At 39.7% G+C, this 25,457-nt stretch overlaps 1 protein-coding gene across 5 annotated transcripts in view; it reads left to right on the top strand.

The window, feature by feature from the left end:
• Positions 1-25,457, top strand: part of VPS41 (VPS41 subunit of HOPS complex) — a 211,604-nt gene that overhangs the window by 128,580 nt on the left and 57,567 nt on the right. For all 5 annotated transcript variants that reach the window (XM_055590765.1, XM_055590767.1, XM_055590764.1 and 2 more), the window contains 3 exons: positions 8,636-8,755; positions 9,982-10,128; positions 18,423-18,489. In XM_055590765.1, coding sequence (XP_055446740.1) covers positions 8,636-8,755; positions 9,982-10,128; positions 18,423-18,489 — 334 coding nt within the window. The remainder of the gene's footprint in view (positions 1-8,635; positions 8,756-9,981; positions 10,129-18,422; positions 18,490-25,457) is intronic.

Here is a 25,457-nt window from a genome sequence, read left to right on the forward strand (position 1 = left end):
AGTCCATGGGGTCACAAAGAGTCAGATATTACTGAGCAGCTGAGCACACATAGCTTGCATAGTTGATTTACAGTATCATGTTAGTTTCAGATGTACAGCACAGTGATTCCATTAAATATCTATGTGTTTATATATGTGTGTTTGTGTGTGTGTGTGTGTGTATATATATATATATATATATATTCCATTTCAAGCTCTTTTCCATTATAGATTATTACAAAATATTGAGTATACTTTGCTGGACTATATGGTAGGTCCTTGTTGGTTCGTTTTTGCTTTAATTTGAATTGAGTGAAGCGCTTGTTCATATCCATAAACCTGTGTGTTCTTGTGACTCTTCCTGTTATTCAAGACTTAGAAGTTTTGTGTTTCTTTTTCATAATCTCACTGTGCAAAGATCTCCTCCTGAGTCATCTGTGATTGAGATTATGTGTAGTTAAAATTAGAGATATTTATTCATCACACAGAACGTTCATTCAAGTTGTATCACCCAGTGGATGTCTATTCTACTGGGGAAGGGGTCCAACCTTGAACCCAGTCCCAGGGAATAGATCCTCAGACAGCTGCAAACTGAAAAACAGACTCAAGATTTTTGATTTGAACAACCAGCTCTGTTAAGTCTTCAGGATCCACATGGAAGGCTGTTTGTTACTTTTTAAATGCCTCATTCTTTTCTGGAATCCTGTTTGCAGTTGTGAGTTGCTTGTGCAGAAATTGCAGGTTGCTAGTTGGAACAGGAATCTTCCTCACATGCTGGCTACAATTGATTGCTAAACCCATATTAGGTGGGCGGGTAGACATAGATCTATCTCTCTCTCATCGCTAGGTTTTTGCTCTTTTTTTTAATATAAAGGAAATGCTCCTAAGTGGCACCTCTTGTGTTTAACTTCTTTGGTTCACACTGAATTCATAGCTTGGATTTCTTGGCTACTAAATTGACTGTTACTTTATGTTGATATGATGTTTTTTTAAATTTCAAAGCATATTTCTGGTACAGAATTTACACAGGATTAACTAACTTCAAGAATTTGTCAAAAACCTGTGTTGCTTTTCAGTTGTGTATATTCAGATACTGCCTGGAAGCAAATGGCCTGTCACATGGGCTCTGGAAACCCACCTGTGTACAGAGACTTTCTCTGCTAGCAACATCTGGCCTGTGTTGAACTGCTTTTAATCAGGTTAACCCACTTTTCAGGAAAGGAGACGGATGGACTAGAACTTGTGCAGAAAATAACCACCGAATTTAAAGCAGTCATATATTTAGGAAATCCCCATTTTCTTCTTACATGATGTGAGTTTTTTCTCAATGATGGTCAGGAAGGCTGTGTGTTTTTAACTTCAGTACTGAGCCAAAGCAGGAAGCAATACAAAGGTGTTCTCTGCTCTGCAGGCTGATGCTTCTTGGTCATTTCTGTCTCCATCTAGATTCAAGACTCCTGTCTGCTGCCAGCCACCACCCCAGGTCTTCTCCATGCTCACCAATTTTTTTTTTCTCACTTGCCTTCTTGACTTCAGTTTGATCCCCAATCTCTTCCAATCTTGAATTTAAAAATCCTTCTGTACAAGCCCTTTTTACCAATTATTGGCCCTTTGTTTTTACTGGGACAGTAAAATATTTGGCATGTTCTAATTTGCTGGATTTCATTTTGCTCTCTTTATTTCTCTGTCATCTTGAGCTCCAGTATCTTCTCTGATTAAGCATTTATCTCTTAGTCTGTTTTCTCCAAGGCTCTCTGTCCTTTCTGGAGGAAACACCTTCATCTATGGGCTCAAACCCCAGCCTCAGCAAGCAGTGTTGCTGGTATTAGGGAGCCCAAATGACTCAAATGATTTATATACTTGGAAGAGCACAAGATGATTAAAAAAGGTCCAATCATACTCCTTTCCCTCCACCAGGGAAGAATGGGTGATGGGTAATGATGGGTGTTAGGCTACCAGAATCGGCAGCTTTATTACAGCCCCATAGGAATCCCAGCCTGTGTGTGGGAGATTCTGGGATGTGGTATAAGAAAGTACTAGATAGATTTATCAGCACAAAACATAGGAGAATAAAGTATATTGCTGAGGATGTGAGGGCTCCTATTGAAATATAAGTACCAAGAGTGCTGACTGCCAGAATGTGGATTTATGGGAGATAAAACCCTAAAATACTTTCTCTAACAAAAAAATAGACCTCTTGGAAACAGTTTTTCCTCTCTCTGTACTTAGCTCCCATTGAGCTTAAATTGCTCTCAGTATTGTGATAATGACAATTCAATATTACAGGATGTGGAAGATGAACCAAATAAATTAACCAGCTGCTTTTAAGGGTAGTTCCCTCAATGGCTTCCCCTCTAAAATGCTTTGTAGAAGATTCGTGCTCAGTAGGTCTCTAGGCAGTTTTATGGCTGGAAGAAAGAAATGGATTTTATTAAATGTCAGTGAAATACAAGCAGGTAGTTTTGTGGTAGTTAAATTAGCATAGAGTGTGTGTAAGAAAAGCAGCTTATCATGCCTTAAATCGCAGAAACAGAACTTTCCTTGGCCTTCCTGCCAGATGATGCATTTCTGCCTGAAATTCCCATAGATTAGGATGGAAAAATCCTAACCCCTCCTATCTGAAACTGCAAAATGTTATCCATCAAATGCTGCATGTAAAACATAATTTTATTTGGAGAGTTTCAAAGGAAAGTAATGGCAATAATTTTTTAATTTCTAGCTGACATTTAAGATTTTATACTATGTATGGACTAGAAGATAGGACTCATGAGTAAAGGGTTGAGTGAATTGGGAATTTGGGATTGACATGCACATACTGCTCTATTGATAGATAAATATATAACCAATAAAATAGATAACCAACCAGGACCTACTGTATAGCACAGGGAATGGTGCTCTCTATTCTGTAATAACCTAAATGGGAAAAGAATCTGAAAAAGAATAATAGATGCATATCTATAGTGGAATCACTTTGCTGAAACTAATGCAGCGTTGTTAATCAACTGTGCTTTAATATAAAATACAAGCTTTTTAAAAGAATTGAGTGGAGTGCAGAGGGAAGACAGAAAGAAACACTTCATGGGATCAAGCCAGTAACATAGAGGAGAAGGGCAGGCTGAGTGTGGGGAGGACAGGAGAAGTGGTACTGTGACGTTCCAGAGAGCTTTGTGCAAGCAGACAAATGCATTCCAGGGCATCACTGCTCAGACCAAAGGGGAGACCAGTGGACATCCCTGAAACCAAGGAGCCGCAGTAACCTAAACCAGAGAAGGTCTCGCCTTACAGTCCATAGTGTCTCAAAGAGTCAGACATGGCTGAAGCAACTGAGCACGGCACAGCACCTTCAAAGGACTTTTCAAATTTATGACAAGTTGTGCACAAGTTGTATCCTCTGACACTGAGCAAAAGGAAAGAGACCAACATTTTAGGAGTAGGACATGGCATCAGTGTACATGAGCCCTTTCTCAGAGTGTGCAGATGTATTCCTTGGATGAATCAGTCCCAGGGCCCTTTCGTTAGATGTGTGAATGAGGGCAGATGCCTCTGTGTCTGAGATAGGGGGCTGCTGCTGCTAAGTCGCTTCAGTCGTGTCCGACTCTGTGCGACCCCACAGACAGGAGCCCACCAGGCTCCGCTGTCCCTGGGATTCTCTAGGCAAGAACAGTGGAGTGGGTTGCCATTTCCTTCTCCAGTGCATGAAAGTGAAAAGTGAAAGTGAAGTCACTCAGTCGTGTCTGACTCTTCATGACCCCATGGACTGCAGCCTACCAGGCTCCTCCGTCCATGGGATTCTCCGGGGAAGAGACATTGCCAGCTAAAGACGGACCAAATGACGAGAGGATTTGGGAATTACACAGCTCCTCCCATAGCAAATACATTGTATTTTTGGACAAGGAAAGAAGGAATGACTTTTAGACCCAGGAAAAGCCTACTCAGTATCTAATATTTGTTATTCCTTGTGTGTCTAGCAAAGCATCTATAAGATTTGGTTTCTTTCCCCGATACATGTAGGGAGATGAGGAGTAAGCACATTGTTCTCAGTGAACTAGATCTAATGTGGCACCCAGGATCCCATGACTCAGAACCACTATTTGACTTAACGAAAGAATTCTCCAAAATAATGATCTTTTCTAACATATTTAAGGCTATTTGTTTAGAGATCTTCTCTTAATTTTCAAATATAAAGGTAAGGTGATGAAACTACCACTATTTGAAAGACATGAGAAAAATAATATGAATTGTGTCTAAAAGTGTAATGGAAATGAGTTAAAACAACTGGTTTACAGAAGCTAGGACAGTAGCTACCCACCCGCCCCCCTCTGCTATTTTTGAGCACCCATCAGTGAGTCAGTGACATCAGATAGGTACTCCTGATGCCGTATCATAAAAATAACATTAAGGGACCAGCCTCTTTGCTCCTGTGGTTCGTATCAGGGCAGGGTACACAAGGTTTGTTGTAATAAGACTCTGGAAATTCAGACTGAATTCAACATTCTCTCCTTTCCTTCCTGCCCTCTGCTGGAAGTTTTCCTTGGAGCCAGAGCAGGAGACAAAGGGAGGCCGGGGCCCAGCAGCCTCAGATTCCTCCCATTGCAGAAATCACACTGACCGCAGCAGAAAGGATAAAGTGGAGTGACCTTGGCTTGGGTGGGAATCGCAACAAGATTTTATTAAGAGTTTTCTAAAAGAAGTTAGTGTTTTATTTAAAAATTAGATACCATATATGTGAATTCTCACCCAAAGATAGGGGACCACAGATAGTCTTTTCACTCAGTTCCAGTGAATTTTTAATTTTGTTTTATTTCAGATTTTCCCCTAAATTATCTTGACTGTTAAAATTAGAGGATTGACTTTCATCCCCATTTCTATTAATGAAGAATAATTCATGTGTGGTATGTAGAATAATTATTAAAGAGGAATAATACAAAATCACTTGTCCTCTTTCTGGAGTGATCTCTTTGTCTTTCAGGTTTTATATATGGATACACATTCATATTTTATTTAAAAGTCATTGTATTTAATCTGTTTTGCAATCTGCTTAATATACTCTGAACATCTTTTCCTGTAAATAAGTGTCCATATTTAAAACACACACACACACACACCCATACCCCCATGTATACACAGACATGTCCCTACCCCCAATGTCTGACCTTATCATTTTGGTTCATCTTTGTCAATTTTTCTTTCCTTTTTCCTTCACCTGTCAGTTCTGAGACCACTGCTCTACTGTTGGGGGTGTTAAAAAGAAAAAGTTTTAGTATCTAGCAGGGCAGATCACCCCCCACCCCCAAATTGCTTAATTAAAAAAAAAATTTTTGTTGTTATCACGCATTTTCAAATGAGTCCATTGCATTTTAAAAGCTCTAGAAATAATTCCTTTGGGATTTTCTTGGGGTGTGCATGAAAACCGTAGGTTAACTTCGTAAGACTTAAGCTCTTCAGTGAGAATTCTGAGTCTTATCATCCAGGTAAACACTGTATCTTTCCATTTGTTTTGCTCTCCTCCTCTGTCCCTCAGTAAAGTATTTTTGTTTTCCGTGTAGCTCGTACACACGCATCTGTTTTCGTTCATTATTAACTTTGAGAGCTGTGGACTCACCCTTGTTTACAACTTTGATTGCATCCCCTAAAGTTTAGGTTTATACTGTCTGTATTTTCATTTTCCAAGTGCTCTGGCCGCAGTTTGATTTCCTCTTTTACCCAAGGATAGAGAGTATTTTATTTTTTTATTTCCATTTTTTTTCTCTTGTTTTGCTCTTATCTTTTGTTATTAATTTCTTGCTTTATTTTCTTGTCACCTGAGAATAAAAAGAATTATTCCCGAAGTTCTTTTCTGCTTTACGTTATGTCTCCTTCAGGTGGTGGTAGGAGTAGGAGATTTTTTCTTATTCCCTAGATAAGTTTTATTGTTTTCAAATCCTGAATTTTTCCATATTGCCAGTGTTTTCTTCTTGTGAGCTCATATTTACGAGACGTGGCTATGAAGTTGTCCATAGATTTTGTGAGAACTTGTCCAAATCTTTTACTCTGGACAGTGGTGGGAGAGCTTTTATGTTTTCCATTTTGCTGAATTGGAACATAATTGTCTGTTGGGAAAATGGATACAAAAGAATGCATTGGGTTGGCCAAAAAGTTCATTCGGGTTTCCTGTATGATGTCACAGAAAAATCCAAACGAACTTTTTTGACCAACCTAGTAATTACTGGTGCAGCAGAGAAGTGCTGCATTTTAAAAAATAAGAGAACAAAAACAAAACTTGTTCTCTGTACTTATTAAGGCAGGTACTGCCCACCTCAGTAACGAGCACAGTTGCCCTCAGGAGGCCCCCTCCAGTCCCAGCCTGCCTGCTTTTTCCTTCCAAGCTGTTTCTCTGAGCAGCGGCCAGCGTGGCAGTTCAGGTGTGCTGTTGCCAGTGCTGATCAAGGACCCTGTGTCCCTGCCTGAGATTTCCCCTGTGGCCGCCTCAGCCCCAGCCCCCACTGCACTGTGGCATCCTTCCGTATACCTGACCGAGGCGGGCTCTTGTAATGAGTCAGCTCACAGCCTTCACCAGGATCCTCCTCCTGTTATGTTTTACAGAACTTCTAATTTGAAATTGAGGGCTTATTTAATTTTCCTGACCCAGGTGCAGACTGTTGCCCTTTTAATATTCAATTGGCCATTTCTTGGTGGGTATTGGTGAGGGAGACACCTCGCCCTGCATCTCCATGCCTCTCCCACTGGCCCTCCAGCAGAGCCACCCTTCCAACAGGTGCTGGTGGAGCTCTCCCTGGCCCCGCCCACTTCTTTTTACAGTCCCTGTCACCTGACTGAGGCCACTGACGTGGGGACGACAGACCTTGTGGTCTTACCAGTTCCTCATGTTGAATACAATTGTCAGTAGCTACCTGTCTTTAGTGGAGTGTGACCTGATGTATGGTAGGAGCCATACTGTCAAGCTTTCACCTCTGATCCCCAGTTTCAGACCTGTTCCATCACAAAACCCCGCACACACTCAGTGACCGCCTTAGCGCTGTTCTCTGCGTCATGACCCAGGGGAGAGGCTGAGTCACAGCTGGAGGCCGTACCTAAGGGTCGCTAACTGGAAGCAGGCAGTCTTGGTGGTGGTGAGAATTTCTTAGAACCTGGGCCAGTCAAGATGGCTTTGAAGATCACTAAGCATGTAGAAGAGATCTATCCTGTGTGTATCCGATGGGAACACAGGACCACATGTCTTTAGTAAAAGTTCTGCCTCCAGTCTCCAGTAAGGATGTTGTAAGGCTGCCTGCACTTGCATGGATGACAGAGAACTTTAAACATTTCTGGTATTTTTATGAGACTATACTCAGCTTATTTATGATGATGGCCACTTATTTAATTATAACTCCCCCTCACCTTTTTTTTGTGTGTGTGTGTGCCCCTCTGGCTACTGAGAAAGATATATAAAAGTATTAATAATGTGAATTTACTTTCTGTTACCTTTTTTTCTTCCTTTTTTGGAAGTGGGGTATTATCATTGAAATTGACACTTATAATAGGAATTTTAAAAAGTCCATTAAGGAATGCTTTTAAAAGATAACTGTGTTTCAGAATTCTATGTCTAACTTACATATTTTAAGTTCTACATTGTATAAATTATATATGTTGTATGTATTGTTATATATTGTATAAAGGTCTTTTCTTACAGGATTTAAATTGGATATAGCAAGAAAAAAATTTTTGATTCCTTAATAATGTGTGATTTCTAAAAGAACTACATCTCTGTGTAGAGGGTTTGACCAGTTATTTTTGGTCATAAAATTTATTCAACATATTTTTTTGATAGGTAGCTACTCTGAAATTCCTGTAGAAGTTAAATTCTAAAGCACATTTCTCTTGTGACATGAATAATTACTCCTCAAGTCATAGTTATTTATTTTGAGTTAAATGAAAGACAGACCCTTTCTAATCATTGCAGCTGAACCTGTGGCTAATCTTATTTTCAGAGAAAAGTTCTAAAGTTTTGATTTCCCAAATTACTAAATAAATTAATTCTGGTCAATTACTTGAAGAACTTGCTGTGGTAAAAATCTTTTGGCTAAATACCGTACATGCATTCTTTTTTCTCTGACTTTTGGTATTTTGGTGCCATCTTGTGGCTGGACTGTGTAATAACTTCAATACTGAAACATTTTAAACCGTGTCCTCCTGGACAGGATTAGATAGACTGGGAATACTTTCCAAAATGCGAATCATGTACCACTATAAGTCTGTATTTAAAATATTGAGAGTAATTTGTTTGTTACTTGGATTTGTGGACACAGCGGGAGGAGAGGATGGGACGGATTGAGAAAGTGGTATCGACATACAGACACTATCATGTGTATAATAGATAGTTAGTGGGAGGTTGCTGTGTAACACAGGAATCTCAGCCTGGTGCTCTGTGATGAGCTAGAGGGGTGGGATCGGGGGTGGGCGATGGGAGGGGCATTCAAGAGAGAGGGAATATATGTATACGTATGGCTAATTCATGATGTACAGAAGAAAATAGTGCAGCATCGTAAAGCAATTATCCTCCAATTAATTATTTTTTAAATTTGTTTGTTACTTGTTGAATGTCCAGGCAAAAATAATAAGGAATTTACCATATGGCTCTTGGTTTTTAAAATTCTGTTTTTATGATATTTGCCCCTAGTTGCTGCTGTTTGAACGATCTTGGATGAGCAGATGGAAGTCTTCAGTTCTGCATGAAGGGGAAGGGAACATAAGGAGTGTGAAGTGGAGGGGCCATCTGATTGCCTGGGCCAATAATATGGTAAAAGTGCATTTCCGTCTCTCTAAGCCTTGTTCAGCGCCAGAAGGATGGCCAGACCCAGAGGGCTGTGACAAAGGGTGGGGATGCCACGCCTCCCACCACCATTTCTGAAAGGTGCTCGTGGCGATTGATATCATACCCGGAAGGGTGAAGAAATTAGATTGCTTTTGGCTTTCATCAGAGAGTAATTTCCAACATATCCTGGACTCTATTTTAGAGGAAGAAACCCGAGGCATGGAGAATAGCCAAGAAAATGAAAAGGCATCTTAATAATGGAAGGGCTGCAATGGGAACATGGTTTTGAAAATACCATTTGCCTATTAGCCAAGGGCAAGTGCCAGTCGATATGAAACAAGGGCAGGATATTGCTGATTTCTTTTACTCCCAGAATAATCACTGACCCAAAATAGGCCTGCCTTTGAAAAAGTGGGTCCTAATTTTTGATGCTTCGCTTACCTCAAGTTTAGTCGATATGAGTTAGGGCGAATACAAAGTTTAAAATTACCTTTAGGACATCTGGCATAACTATAGCTTTTGGAATTTTGACGTACAATTTAGCAAATCTGTGCTATTCCTTTTTTTATTTTGCCATGCTGCAACATCATATGAGCTCTGTTCCCTGACCAGGTATCGAACCCAAGCCCCTTGCATTTGGAAGTCCCCAGCTATTCCATTTTGCATGGTAGAAACTTCCCGGAAGCTGCTGTGCTAGTTGGGACTTTTCCTACGTCTTCTGGGTCACAGTCATGGTCAACAGATGTATGGCCTCTTGGTTTATTTTCATTTAGCTGCTTGCTCAATGTTTCTTGATTTCAGTACTTTAAAATGTCAGGTGTAGTTTTCTTTACCTAGTGGGTTTTCACACTCAAAGCTTTTCTGAAAAGCAAATCCCATCCTTGAGGTGTAACAATACATATGTGTTTCTTGTCTGTCATTTTGGAAATGTAGTTGCTGATTCTTGTACATTTACCATTTGTGTTGCTTGTGCCATCTGCTCATAAAATCTCCTTTGCCTGAAAAGAAGGATGGAGGTTTCCTTTTGTTCTGGGTTTTCACGGGATTCGTGTGGAGTCGGAACGTTTCTGTGGTTCCCAGTGGGACCCAATAAACACTGTCAATACTTCGCAGTGCTCGTTATCACTGGTGTATAGCAGTGGCCATTATTAAATTTCCTTTCACTTTCCTTCTCTCGAGTCCAGGATGCTTAATGCTACTTTATTTTTCAGGGCGTGAAGATTTTTGACATCACCTCAAAGCAGAGAATCACGAACGTGCCCCGGGATGATATAAGTCTTCGCCCAGATATGTATCCCTGTAGCCTCTGCTGGAAGGACAATGTGACGCTGATCATTGGCTGGGGGACGTCTGTCAAGGTATGTTTACTTGTCTTTCTCATCAGTCCATGTTGTTATAGAGCTACTGATGATGGTCCAAAGGAATGAGTTCCTGTGTGTGTGTGTGTATGTGTGTGTGTGTGGACTGTTTCTGAAGTCCTTATTAAATCTGTTATGGCATTGCCTGTGTTCTCTATTCTGGTCCCTTGGCCCCGAGGCATGTGGGATCTTAGTTCCCTGACCAGGGATCAGACCCGCACCCCTTGCATTGGAAGGCCAAGTCCCAACCACTGGACCTCCACGGAAGTCCAAGAATATGAGTTCTTGAATGGCTTCTCAGAGCCAAAATATTTTCACCTGCATATTATGGTCATGGCATAAGTGTGAGTTTTCAGATCTGTCCTTTCTCATGACCTTATCCATGTTCAGAATGGTGTAACCTTTCTGATTTTTTTTTAATTTCCTGTAACCCAGTAGGCCTTAACTGTTTATGGAATATGCATTGTGTTACTGGTTCACTTGGGTCCCTTTCTTTATTTTTCCTTCCATTTCCCTTAGCTTTGATCCTGAGCTTCTCTAGTAGAACTGACGGTGGGAAAAGAAGGTTGAAATGAAATCATCCTGCTTGCTCGCTAGTAGTTTGGTGGAGTAAAGGCCCAGGCTTATTATGGATGATATAACTTGGGGCTGTTTTGTCACATATATCACCTGCCTTTTATATGCCTGGGTAAATGAAGCTGTTCTGCAGAACGAGGCCCAAAGTCCATTCACCTTTATTTCGTACCTAGTAGCACTTGTCTCTTATTAGGTATTTCAGAGCAAAAGTTGTTTGTTTCCCTTTAAAAATATATACCTTCGTCTAAATAAAGTAAAACTTAGTTGAGATAAAGGTGTTGTAAGAAGATATCCCAGCAGTAGCCTAATGGAAGGGCTTGGGCTGTAGAGTCACACGGACCTGGAATCCATTCCAGTTTTCCCACTGACCTTCCTGTGTGACCCTCTCTAAGCCTCACTCTCCTCATCTGCAAGATGGGAGCGCTGATAGTTCTCACATCACATATTTTGGGGCAGTTTAATGAAGAACTTAGTATAGGATCTGGCATACCATGCATAGGAAATGTAAGCTGTCATAGTTATGTCAGAAAATTCCAGAAAGGTCATGAAAGAGACATGGCTATTGAAAATTCCTCTGTGAAAAAGCATAAAAATTATTAATGTGGCAATTGTTATCATCAAAATAAGCATTATTAGTTTAAGGTAGATCTAGTTATGATTCAGGTTCTTTTTCTTAGTAGACCATGTGGTAATTGTTTACATGTGTTAAATGAACACAACAGTCACATTTAAGGTAATAGGAAGGAGGTTGTACCTCAAAGTCAAGGACAAAAGAGGGCTTCTCAGTCTCCCTATCCCAGTACTGATCCAGTAAACTGATGTTCTTGATAGTTTTTAAGTATCTTAAATAGACCAAGTGGCTTTTTCCCTTGTTTTAAAGTTGGTATTTTCTTTTCTTTTATTTTTTGGTGAAAGAAAAGGGAAACTAGCCTATTGGGACATGAAAGAAGTTCATGCTACTGGATTGCTACTGGAAATGCTTCCTCCATTAGGTGAATTATGGTCCCCAAGATAGCAATCCTGATTCCCACCACCTATAAATGTTTCTTTATATGGTAAAAAGCCGAGCAAAAAGATACGACTAACTAAGCCTCTATAGATGGGGAGATTATCCCACATTGTCTGTTGTTGTTATTCAGTCACCAAGTTGTGTCTGACTTTTTGCCTCTGCATGAACTGCAGCACCCTAAGCTCCTCTGTCCTTCACTCTCTCCCGGAGTTTGCTGAAATCATGTCCACTGAGTCAGTGAAGCCATCCAACCATCTTATCCTCTGTCACTCCCTTCTCCTTTTGCCTTCAATCTTTCCTGGCATGAAAGATTTTTCCAATGTTTTTCCAATTTTTCCAAGATTTTTCAGCTCTTTGCATCAGATGGCCAAAGTATTGCAGTTTCACCTTCAGCATCAGTCCTTCCAATGAATATTCAGGACTGATTTCCTTTAGGAATGATTGGTTTGATCTCCTTGCAGTCCAAGGAACTCTCAAGAGTCTTCTCCAACACCAAAGTTCAAAAGCATCAGTTGTTCAGCACTCAGCTTTCTTTATGGTCCAACTCTCACATCCATACATGACTACTAAAAAAGCCAGAGCTTTGACTACACGGACCTTTGTGGCAAAGTAATGTCTCTGCTTTTTAATATGCTAAGTTGTTCATAGCTTTTCTTCCAAGGAGCAAGCATCTTTTAATTTCATGGCTGCAGTCACCATCTGCAGTGATTTTGGAGCCCAAGAAAATAAAGTCTGTCACTGTTTCCATTGTTTCCCCATCTGTTTGCCATGAAGTGATGGGACTGGATGCCATGGATCTTTGTTTAATGAATGATGAGTTTTAAGCCATCTTTTTCACTCTCCTCTTTCACTTTCATCAAGAGGCTCTTTAGTTCCTCTTCAATTTCTGCCATTAGAGTGGTACCATGTATATCTGAAGTTGTTGTTATATCTTCCGGCAGTCTTGATTCCAATTTGTGATTCATCCAGCCCAGCATTTTGCATGATGTGCTGTGCATATAAGTTAAATAAGCAAGGTGACAATATACAGCCTTAACCTATTCCTTTCCTAATTTTGAGCCAGTCTGTTGTTCCATGCCTGGTTCTAACTGTTGCTTCTTGACCTGCATTCAGGTTTTTTAGGAGACAGGTAAGGTGGTCTGATATTCCACAATTTATTGTGATCCACTCAGTGTATCACAAAAAGACTTTAGCATAGTCAATGAAGCAGAAGTAGATGTGTTTCTTTTTGGAGAGAGGGGAGTTCCGTTCGCTTTTTCTGTGATTTAGTGAATGTTGGCAAGTCGATCTCTTGTTCCTCTGCCTTTTCTAAATCCAGCTTGCGCATCTGAAAGTTCTTGGTTTATGTACTGTTGAAGCCTAGCATATGAATGAATGCAATTGGGTGGTAGTTTGAACATTTTTTGGCATTGCCCTTCTTTGGGATTCGGATGAAAACTAACCTTTTCCAGCCCTGTGGCCACTGCTAAGTTTCGCAAATTTGCTGACATATTGAGTGCGGCACTTTAATAGCATCATCTTTCAGGATTTGAAATAGCTCAGCTGAAGCCATCTTTGTTTATAGTAATGCTTCCTAAGGCCTGGTTGACTTCACATTCCAGGATATATGGTTTTAGTTGAGTGGCCACACCATTGTGGTTATCTGGGTCATTAAGACCTTTTTTGCATAGTTCTTCTGTATATTCTTGCCACCTGTTCTTAAAATCTTCTGCTTCTATTAGGTCCATACTGTTTCTGTCCTTTATTGTGCCCATCTTTGCATGAAACGGTCTCTTGGTATCTCTTATTTTCTTGAAGAGGTCTCTAGTCTTCCCTATTCTATTGTTTTCCTTTATTTCTTTGTATTGTTCACTTAAGAAGGCTTTCTTATCTCTCTCTGCTATTCTCTGGAACTCTGTATTCAGTTGGATATATCTTTGCCTTTTCTTCTTTTCTTTTCTCTTCTTTTCTTGGCTACATGTAAGGCCTCCTCAGACAACCACTTTGCCTTCTTACATTTCTTTTTCTTGGGGGTGGTTTTGTTTACCACCTCCTGTACAGTGTTACTAGCCTCCATCTGTAGTTCTTCAGGCACTCTGTCTACTAGATCTAATCCCTTGAATCTATTCATCACATCTGCTATATAATCATAAGGGGTTTGATTTAGGTCATACCTGGATGGTCTATTTTCTTCACTTTAAGCCTGAATTTTGCAGTAAGGAGTTCATGATCTGAACCAGTCAGATCCAGGTCTGGTTTTTTTTTTTTTACTGCAGAAATGTACATTGATCTATCAATTCTACCTCTAGGAATTTATCCTAATGAAACAGAAGTCCAAAAGTTTTATATAGAAGCATGTTGATTGCATTATTGCTGGCATCAGAAAGAGATAGGAGGCAAAAAACTACTGTCTAAAATAGGATTGATTAAATTACAGTTCATTCATGTAATGAAATACTATGAAGATATTGAAGAATCATGTAAGGATATTTAAATAGCACATTAAACTATTTGTAGTAATTTTAAGTTAAGAAAAGTAGCTTCTCCAAAAGTGTGAATTATTAATAGTGTTCAGTTTGTTATGGGAAAACGTATGATTGTTTTTTCCCTTTGGAGTTTCTGTATTTTAGAAATTTTCATGTTGTAGGTACACTCAGGGATACAGCTATAAAATAATGCAATAAATGTTGTCTAAAAGAAGTTTGTATAGGGTCAGTACTTATGACTCAGTCTTTTTTTTAAAATTAAACTGTAGTTGATTTACAGTGTTGTGTTAATTTCTGCTGTATAGCAAAGTGAGTCAGTTACACGTGTGTGTGTATATATATATATATACACACACACACACACACACACACACACACATTCTTTTTCATATTCTTTTCCATTATCATTTATCATAGGTTACTGAACATAGTTCCCTGTGCTATACAATAGGTCCTTGTTGTTTATTCATTCTACTAACCCCAAACTTTCTATCCTTCCCTCCACTAGTCCCCTCCCCTTTGGCAACAAGTATGATAATCTCTAGGTCCATCCATGTTGCAAGTGGCATTATTTCATTCTTTTTTAGAGATGAAGAATATTCTATTGTTTATATGTACCACATCTTCTGTATTCATTCATCTGTTGATAGACATTTGAGGCTCAGTCTTAAACTGGATGGCTGAACTATGTAAATTTTTCTCAGTTCTTATTACAAAATAGAGTACATTTCCTTCAGAAAACACAGCAAAAAAAAAATTTTATAAAATATCCATAGTCTTATTATCCTAAAACATCCACAGTTAACACACATATGTGTTATGGGCTGTGTGTGTGTATATATATATGTATATATATGTATATACACACATGTATGTATATATATATAAAATAAATATATAAAATTTCTGTTCAAACTGTATACATATAATTTAAAATATGAGTTGGAAAACTTTCTGTAAAAGGCTGGAGGTAAAGATTTTAAACTTTAAGTGAAGTAAGTGAAAGTTGCTCAGTTATGTCTGACTCTTTGCAACCCCAGAATTCTTCAGGCCAGAATACTGGAGTGGTTAGCCTTTCCCTTCTCCAGGGGATCTTCCTGACCCAGGGATTTAACCCAGGTCTCCCGCATTGCAGGCAGATTCTTTACCAGCTGAACTATAAGGGAAGTCCAAGAATACTAGAGTGGGTAGCCTATACCTTCTCCAGCGGATCTTCATGACCCAGGAATTGAACTGGGATCTCCTGCATTGCAGGTGGATTCTTTACCAACTGAGCTACCACGGAAGCCCTTTGCCTGCTACATATTGTTTCTGTCAAGCACTTTTCTTTTTATTTGTTTTTCCTTCCCAGTCTCCCTCCTCTCCTTTTCACTTTTTCAAACCTTCAAAAATCTAAAAATTATTTTCAGCTTCAGATCAGTCGCTCAGTTGTGTCTGACTCTTTGAGACCCCATGAACTGCAGCATGCCAGGCCTCCCTGTCCATCACCAACTCCCAGAGTCCACCCAAACCCATGTCCATCGCGTCAGTGATGCCATCCAACCATCTCATCCTCTGTCGTCCCCTTCTCCTCCCACCCTCAATCTTTACTGGCATCAGGGTCTTTTCAAATGAGTCAGATCTTTGCATCAGATGGCCAAAGTATTGGAGTTTCATCTTCAACATCAGTCCTTCCAATGAACACCCAGGACTGATCTCCTTTAGGATGAACTGGTTGGATCTCCTTGCAGTCCAATGGACTCTCAAGAGTCTTCTCCAGCACCACAGTTCAAAAGCATCAATTCTTCAGCACTCAGCCCTCTTTACAGTCCAACTCTCATATCCATACATGACCACTGGAAAAACCATAGCCTTGACTAGACGGACCTTTGTTGGCAAAGTAATGTCTCTGCTTTTTAATATGCTGTCTAGGTTGGTCATAACTTTCCTTCCAAGGAGTAAGCGTCTTTTAATTTCATGGCTGCAGTCACCATCTGCAGTGATTTTGGAGCCCAGAAAAATAAAGTCTGACACTGTTTCTACTGTTTCCCCATCTATCTGCCATGAAGTGATGGGACTGGATGCCATGATCTTAGTTTTCTGAATGTTGAGCTTTAAGCCAACTTTTTCACTCTCCTCTTTCACTTTCATCAGAGGCTCTTTAGTTCCTCTTCACTTTCTGCCGTAAGGGTGGTGTCATCTGCATATCTGAGGTTATTGATATTTCTCCCGGCAATCTTGATTCCAGCTTGTGCTTCTTCCATCCCAGCGTTTCTCATGACGTACCCTGCATATAAGTTAAATAAGCAGGATGACAATATACAGCCTTGACATACTCCTTTGCCTATTTGGAACCAGTCTGTTGTTCCATGTCCAGTTCTAACTGTTGCTTCCTGACCTGCATACAGGTTTCTAAAGAGGCAGTCAGGTGGTCTGATATTTCCATCTCTCAGAATTTTCCACAGTTGATTGTGATCCGCACAGTCAAAGGCTTTGGCATAGTCAATAAAGCAGAAATAGATGTTTTTCTGGAACTCTCTTGCTTTTTCTATGATCCAGTGGATGTTGGCAATTTGATCTCTGGTTCTTCTGCCTTTTCTAAAACCAGCTTGAACATCTGGAAGTTCATGGTTCATGTATTGCTGAAGCTTGGCTTGGAGAATTTTAAGCATTACTTTACTAGCGTGTGAGATGAGTGCAATTGTTTGGTAGTTTGAGCATTCTTTCGCATTGACTTTCTTTGGGATTGGAATGAAAACTGACCTTTTGCAGTCCTGTGGCCACTGCTGAGTTTTCCAAATTTGCTGGCATATTGAGTGCAGCACTTTCACAGCATCATCTTTCAGGATTTGGAATAGTTCAACTGGAATTCCAACACCTCCACTAGCTTTGTTTGTAGTGATGCTTCCTAAGGCCCACTTATCTTCATATTCCAGGATGTCTGGCTCTAGGTGAGTGATCACACCATCGTGATTATCTTGGTCGTGAAGATCATTTTTGTACATTTCTTCTGTGTATTCTTACCACCTCTTCTTAATATCTTTGCTTCTGTTAGATCCATACCATTTCTGTCCTTTATTGAGCCTATTTGCATGAAATGTTCCCTTGGGATCTCTAATTTTCTTAAGGAGATCTCTAGTCTTTCCCATTCTATTGTTTTCCTCTATTTCTTTGCATTGATCGCTGAGGAAGGCTTTCATATCTCTCCTTGCTGTTCTTTGGAACTCTGCATTCAAATGGGTATATCTTTCCTTTTCTCCTTTGCTTTTCACTTCTCTTCTTTTCACAGCTATTTGTAAGGCCTCCTCAGACAGCCATTTTGCTTTTTTGCATTTCTTTTTCTTAGGGATGGTCTTGATTCCTCTCTCCTATACAGTGTCACATGCCTCCATCCATAGTTCATCAGGCACTCTATCAGATCTAGTCCTTTAAATCTATTTCTCACTTCCACTGTATAGTCATTTTCAGCTTACAAGCCGTAAAAAAATAGACCAGAGGCTGGGCTGTCGTTACCATGCCTGATTTAAATTATGTAGTACATGTATTTTAATGAGCTTGAGAGAAGAAGAGCATGTGACACTTTTGGAAAGTATTATTTAGCAACAGTGAAATAAATTACTAAAATGTGATCAGAAACACTAGACTTATATGGGTGTTGCCCAGACTAGCCATTGGGCATTTGGGGCTCTGTGCTTTTGCTGGAGTTTTATTTGGATGATGGTTGAAGGAGTCTTGTCAATAGAGTTTCAGAAAATGGGTCATTGGAAACATGTTAAAACTATACCCACTTCCTTCTTTTCTGTCCCTGAATAAAACGTTATTGGAGAATAATATCTCTGGGACCTGGCACCATGAGAGTAGGGCTCCTCGGGTGGCTCAGTGGTAAAGAATCTGCCTGCCAATGCAGAAGACAAGAAATGTGGGTTCGATCCCTGGGCTGGGAAGATCCCCTGTAGTAGGAAATGGTAACCTGCTCCAGTATTCTTGCCTGGAGAATTCCATGGACGGTGGAGCCTGGGGCTACAGTCCATGAGGTCACAAAGAGTAGGATGTACCTAAGCAACTGAGCACACCATGTTGGAGGATATAAGTAAAGGTTGCTGTATGTCATTGAAATTAATTTCTATCACTTAAGTCATAGGGTAGGATGTGTGCATCCTGTCTTCAGTGCTACATGGCTAGTTTAGCAAAGTACCATATAGTGAATGAGATGTGATGAGTTTTCTATCACATGAATAAAAATGACCTTTGGCTTTCCTTTCTAGATATGCTCGGTGAAGGAACGGCACGCCAGTGAAATGAGGGACTTGCCAAGTCGATATGTTGAAATAGGTATGCCTTCTGTGGTGTAAACCTTCAAAAGAGAATCCATGTTATGAGGGGGGTACCTAAGGCCATGTTCTTCAGGGCTCACCATTAGCACCTTGATGAAATAAATCAAGAAGCTTTTGAGTTTCGAAACTTGGCTGTAGAGACCTTTTGTCCTAACTCTATTTCAAGTTCTTAACAATAATTTTGTAGTTGGCTTTGACGTTAAATAAACATGGGTTTGGGGTTCTGGTTCTATTATTTAAACTACCTACACTTTGGACAGATGTCCACATGCCTCAATATTCTCATCTATGAAATGCGGAAAAGAATATGCATCCCATAGGTTGCTTGTGAAAATTCTAAGAGTCCGTGCACAGCTCATAACACAGTACTCACACTTGGTCCTGATTCCTTATGCCTTCTAAATATTTACTTTCTTCATCACTGGTCTGGTCCAAGCTGCCATGGTCTTTTGTCTGGATCACTGCAGCAGACCCTTAACCGGTTCATCTCTTTCCACCATGAATTACTGTGCACTAGTCCCCCCCACTGCAGTCAAAGTACAGATCAGACAGTGTCACCACGCTTCAGTCCCTTCCCAGTGTTCTTAGGTAAAGGTGAGACTCCATAAGTTGACCGTGGGGATCTGCACTGGCACTCACCTGCCTTCCTAACTTCAGCTCACAACAAGCGTCTCTTTGGTCTCTGTGTTCCAGCCACACTGGCTTTCTTCTGCCCACCCATGCTGCTTCTGTGCTTCTTCCCATCTCTCTAGAATGTTCGTCTTGCCTCCTTTTGCTTATGGATCCCTTATCACCTTTAATTAAACCTCAGCTCAAATGTTGCTTTCCTGGGAAAGCCCACTGGCCATCCCTCAGCAGGTCACATCCCCCTGTGATGGACATGTAGCATTTCCCTTTTTGGATGTTGTTTGAGTTGCAGTGATCATGTGATTATTTGGTGCATTTCTGTCTCTTCCATCAGAGTGTAACCTCCTTGTTTTTGCTTAGTGTTTGTTTCTCAGGGACCTGGCACCATGCATGACACATGGTAGGTAGAAAGTAATACTAGGTTGAATAAATCAGACTCTGGGAAACAAGTATTCAGGAAAAGTATGCCAAGGAGGCTATGCCACTACTTTTATAACTTAAGTTTTATGACCTAGTGCCAAAGTTATTCATACAGAAAAAGTGAAAACTGACTGATATTTGTTAATTAAACAAATAGAATAAAAACTCTTTTTGTATTATTTAGTACCGAACAACAGAAGACAGAGTTTTGTGGCAAAAAAAGGTTTGCCATGTTATGTGTCAGGTAAATAGTTTGTTTACTCATTTGGATGGGAGAGGAGTAATATACATTTGATGGGTTGTCATAAACAGGGAGAAGCTGAGCTAAATCATTTGCAGAAGACTGTATTTCTACAAACAAAGATATTCCCACCTGGCTAATATGTAACATTTAAATATTTTATACTTAAAGTCATAGATTGGTGGTAGGGTTTTGATCATTGTAGTTGTTGTTTGCCTTAGAAGGATAAATGAATATATAAATTCACAGTTTGGATTGCTTGGGGTATGGACAGAATAGGCATATGCAGAATATAATGGTACTGAGAAAAACTGAGTAACCTGATAAAAAGGCAGAACTAGAAGATAAAGACAGTTATTTCAGTCTCTCTTCTGTCCTGTCTTTCCTGTGCCCACCAGTGAAAAACCTGAAAGTCTCAATGCTGTGTCCCGAGAGATAAGTATTAGAATATTTTAAATGCAGGTAGATAGAAAAGGGCAATAACTGTGGGAATTTGAGGATGTAAAAATTGCCTGGAAGGCATGAAAATGTAGCAGCGCCATCTTTTCTGCTTACTTGGGGTTACTGCTCAAGCACTGGCCGTGGGCTGTTGCGCTAGTGTACTGTCTGCCTTAGTCCACTGTACCCCGCAGCAGCCCTTTGGAGGGCAGGTGGCAGTCATCTTATTCTATAGATGAAAAAACTGAGGCTCATGGTGGTAAACAACTCATCAAGATCTTATTGCCGTGCCATTAAAATGGATAGACTCTAACCCCACAGAATGACCAAGCAAGGAGGCCAGGCAGTTTGCCGAATTCCTGTCTGATCTCGATAAGTACTTTAATATCCCTGAGCTAGACTTCCTTCGCTTGTAAATTGGAGATTAGGGACTTCCGTAGTGGCCCAGACTTCCACTGCAGGGGGCACAGGTTCTGTCCATGGTCTGGAAAATAGATCCCATGTGCCTCATGGTGTGGCCAAAAGAAATTTTTTTTTAGTAAAAAATAAAAAGAAATAAAATGGAGATGATGAGACCTACCATTCCAGATGGCTGGGAGAATTAGGTGTGATGTAAGGAAAGTCTGCAACACACTCCGTGGCATACAGTAGATGCTCACTGAACCACAGTGGTTATCATCACTGTGCAGACTTTCATCCCAGCTCCTCAACTGCTAATAGCTAGAGCCCTGGGATCACATTATTAAAGTGTAGTTCCTCTGTACTACAATTTCTGTGAAATAGACCGTCTGTGGGTACCAACAATATCACATTACAGACATTTTACTACTATGGTTAGTGTTTAAGTGCCATTTTTTTCCCCTCTTGAGAGCAAACCTTTAAGAATATAAACCATTTCCACAGCAGGAGGCAAAGTGGTTTGGATAAGACTCCTTGACTAGGATTAAGGAAAAGAGAAATATTAGCGGGTTTGGATTACAATTTGCTTTAGCCCTAGACATTATAAGCCACTGTTGTGTACTAAATGAGGTGAAAATGGCATCGAGATGAAAGAAATGTCTGTGGCTGTACATTTCTTAAAAGCCAGATGTTTATAGCTCTTCCTTACAAGGCAGAATCTCAAAAACAATGTAGAAGTTATTCCTCTCAATAAGATATTAATGTATTCTTGTAAGCAAAAGATAATATTGATAGTAAATATGAAGCTTACTGGCCAGTCTCGAACCCATGAAGATGTAAGATTACTTAAGACTTTTTAAATGTCATTTATTCTTCCATATTACATTGTTAAAAATAAAATATGTTGTGGTCCATGACTGCTTTACTTATTTTAACTTAACGTGGTTATCTTGTCATGGGACTCCCTAACCCTCTGGTACTTTTCATAATAAAATGTTTGGGGAAAATATTCAGTACAGAAGAATTAGTAGATTATAATCAAACTGAATTCTAACAGAGCAGAAAACCATACTGGGCTAGATCCTTAAGCACAAATACCCTGAACTGTCCAGATTCTCATTGAGATTTAGACACAGAGATGAAACTTTTCACCAAAGTCATCCTTGGTCCTAATGGAATGGTAATTGGGAGCTGATATTATGTTTTTGGGAAATGAATCCAATATTGACGTGTCATTTGGGGGGCATCTCCTGTCAGGGGCAGATAATTTACATGCAAGGAATTAACAATTAACTTCCTAGTCTTGATCTCGTGTGGAAATTTGTTTCAAAAAAATAATAAGGGAAAATCTATAAGGGAAGCTATGTAGAATGAGAGGAGCCAGGAAGATAGGGAGGAGAAAAGCAAGGGACATCTTTTTCACTTTAATTAAACAGAGTCCATATCTTTAGTTGACTATATGCTGTGGCTCTGTTTAGTATATTGTTCTGTTTGCAGCCTCTTGATTGGGAAAACGGTGATTTGGAAATTGAAGGGCTTTTTGCATGACATAAGAGAGCTGTGAAATTAATACCCTTCTTAGATCTAACTGTCTCTGTCTCCAGCCACCTGTTAGCGTTCTGACCCAGACACACAGGTTCCAGCAGTGGGACAGTTCTGTGCACGAGAGTAACAAGGGTTATCTCCATGTCACAGTCTCAGCAGGAATCAGGATAGTTCAGGGTGTTTTGCTTACGGGTTTAACTCTGTGTGGTTTTCTGTTCTCTTAGAATTTAGTTCGATTCTGTCTATTAATTCTTCTCTTCTGCCTTAATTTTTTCCCAACAGTTTATTATGACAATTATTAAACATACAAAAAAGAAAGAATTTCACTGTGGGTTCCTATTTACTCACCTCCTCGATTCTGCAATTAAGGTTTTATTGTGCTTGTTTTATTACATGTCTGTTCCTCTGTCCATTCCCCCTCTTCTTCTCACTCAGTGCTGGAGGCTCAAATGTTTGTTGCAAGTAGAATGAATAAATTTTCTTTGCAGTAAGGAGTGGTAAGAAATCTGAAGCACCTGAAGTAAGAAGTGTATTTTGTTCATTTTATAATCCCCACCACCAGGCACATGCTGCATGCATTACAAACAGAATTTCATTTAATCTTCATGATGATTCCAGTGGAAGGGGTTGTTACACCATTGTACAGGTGAAGAGGCTGAGGTTCAGAGGGATCAAGTAACCTGCTTAAGATGATGACTTCAAAAGCAGAGAAGGCAGCATCTGAACCCAGATAAGCCTTGTTTCAAAGCTGTTGCCTCTAACTACTGTGCCATGCTTTCTTCCCTGCATACCTTCCGCCTAACCCCTGCCCTCATTTGCAGCCAGAGTAACTGATGAAAAGCAGTTTGCTCTGGGCACTCAGATACAAACCATGGGGTAGAAATTCTATGAAGACTCTTTAAATATGCCAGTGAGGATGTCTGCTTACCTGTTCTTCAAATAGCCAGATAAAATGGAAATGCAGTACATTTGTTTTTGTTTTATTTGGCTTCAGTGAAGTGTCTCATTTAGAAAGCAGAAATGTTATTTCCCCTTATTGCATTCTGGGACTGACAGCCATTCATTATTTTCTCAGAGAACTCTAGAACCTAGCTGCCTTGCATGGCTGTCAAAATTGTTTCTGAGGAAAGGGAATCACATCCAGACTGGGATGTGATTCTTGCAGCCCTTTGAAAAAGAGGAAAAGCTCTTATGTGCGCTTTCCTAGTGTTCGACATAAGTTTAGTTTGGTGCATCAAGGTAGTTTTGGAAACTTTTGAGGGGGTGCAGGTGGTTAGGTCTCTGAATTTTTTTTATTTTGTTATGGTAAAAACACTTCACATGAGATCTACTGTCTTAAATTTTTTAAGGGTATGATGCATTGTCATTGCTGATGCATATAATGTTGTACAGCAGATTTCAAACTTAATTCATCTTGCTTAACTGAAACTTTATGTCTGTTGATCAGCAACTCCCCATTTCCCCTCCCTAGCCCTTGCAACCACCACTTTCCTCTTTGATTCTGTGATTTTGACTATTTTAGGTACGTCATACAAGTGGAATCATGTAATATTTGTCTTTCTGTGACTGGCTTATATCACTTAGCATAATATGCTCAGAGTTCATCCACATTGTTGCAAAATTTTCTCTTTTTTTTGAGGCTGAATGGTATTCCATCTTTAAGCATTGCTCTGTGGATAGACATTGGGTTGATTCCGTATCTTGACTATTGTAAATAGTGCTGCTATGATCATGGGAGTGCTAATGTCTCTTCAAGATCCTGATTTCAGTTCTTTTGGATTGATACCCAGAAGGATGTTGCTGGAACATATGGTGGTTCTATCTGAAACTTTTTTTGAGGAAACTCCATACTCTTTTTCATAATGGTTTTACACTTTGCATTTCAACCAACTTTCTCCACATCTGTACCAACACTTGTTTTTGTTTTTTTTTGAAAATAGCCCTTTTACAACTTAAAGTATAGCTATTTGGTTTGAACCTTTTGACCCAAGTTCTTCGAACATCCCCTTGTCTATGGTGTAAGTAGTGTGTGGTCAGCTTCTCATTAAATCACTCAGCATTGGTGTTTCTTTGTGAGTTCTGGAGTTTAGTATATGAGATAATCACATCTGCTTAGCTTTGATCACAGTGATCACAGTGTGTACTGAATATTGATTCGAAAATATGAAATTAAATTGAAGGCTAAACTTGTCTTAAATGGCTTTGACCTATGTGTTAATATTGGTTCCTGATTTGGATGTTTTAGTAATTTTGTCCTTTAGCCATTCCCTTCTGTTTCACTCCCCTATATTAGACCTTGTCCGTAACTTGCTGACATAAAGCATAGTAAAGTCACTTTTGCTTTAGTGCATCAGCTTCATATCAATCCTGAGGATATTGAAATGTGATTTCCAAATATATTTTCTTAGATCAGTGGTCACGTTGACAGAGTGTCCAAATTTCTCAGAGTCTGTGGACATTATATCCAGTTATGAAATACTAATACCTGGTGACTAAAGGGTCAGAGTCTCTTGGGAATAAGGAACTATCATAATGGGACCTTGATGCTTTTCATATGTAAATATAAGACAATGGAAGATAATTGTTCTTATTGATAAATTGCTTAAAATTTTCTTTCTTTTTTGAAGAATCATAGAAACCAAAATTTATAGAAAGGTATGTCCCTGGTGGTCCAGTGGTTAAGACTGCACCTTCCAATGCAGGGGCTGTGGGTTCAATCTCTGGTCAGGGAGCTAAGACCTCTCACATGCCTTGCGGCCAAAAAACCAAAGCGTAGAACAGAAGCAGTATTGTAACAAAGTCAATAAAGACTATAGAGTCCACATTAAAAAAAAAAAAAAGCTTTAAATAAAATTATAGGATATCACTTTATTTAGTTTCAGTGAAGATCCCGAATCCTTCTAGGTCACATCTAGCTAATGGGCATTTTGCACCAGCAAAGGGAAAACAAGAACCCAAAATAAAAGTCAGCACATGTTCTCTGTGCTTCAGTGCACGGAAAATGCCAAAGAAGGGCTCGGCACCCTTGCTGCATGCAGCAGAAGTGGCAGCAAGTTGTCAGACCCCTCACTTTTCCCGTTCCAGCTAACATAGTGCACTTTTGCCCTTAACACCTCTGTGGGCTTGTTTATGTTTTCTAGTGTGACTTATATCTGGGAAAAGTAAGAGTTCAAATTCCTGCCTTTACTGCCTTCTACTTAAGTGACCTTAGTCAAGTTACTTATCATCCCTGAGCTTCAAGTTGCTTTTAAGATAAGTATAAAGTTATCATGGTGAAAAAAGATCATGTTTGTAAT

The sequence above is a fragment of the Bubalus kerabau genome, chromosome 8 (assembly GCF_029407905.1).
Source record: "Bubalus kerabau isolate K-KA32 ecotype Philippines breed swamp buffalo chromosome 8, PCC_UOA_SB_1v2, whole genome shotgun sequence".
Classification (NCBI taxonomy): Eukaryota; Metazoa; Chordata; class Mammalia; order Artiodactyla; family Bovidae; genus Bubalus; species Bubalus kerabau.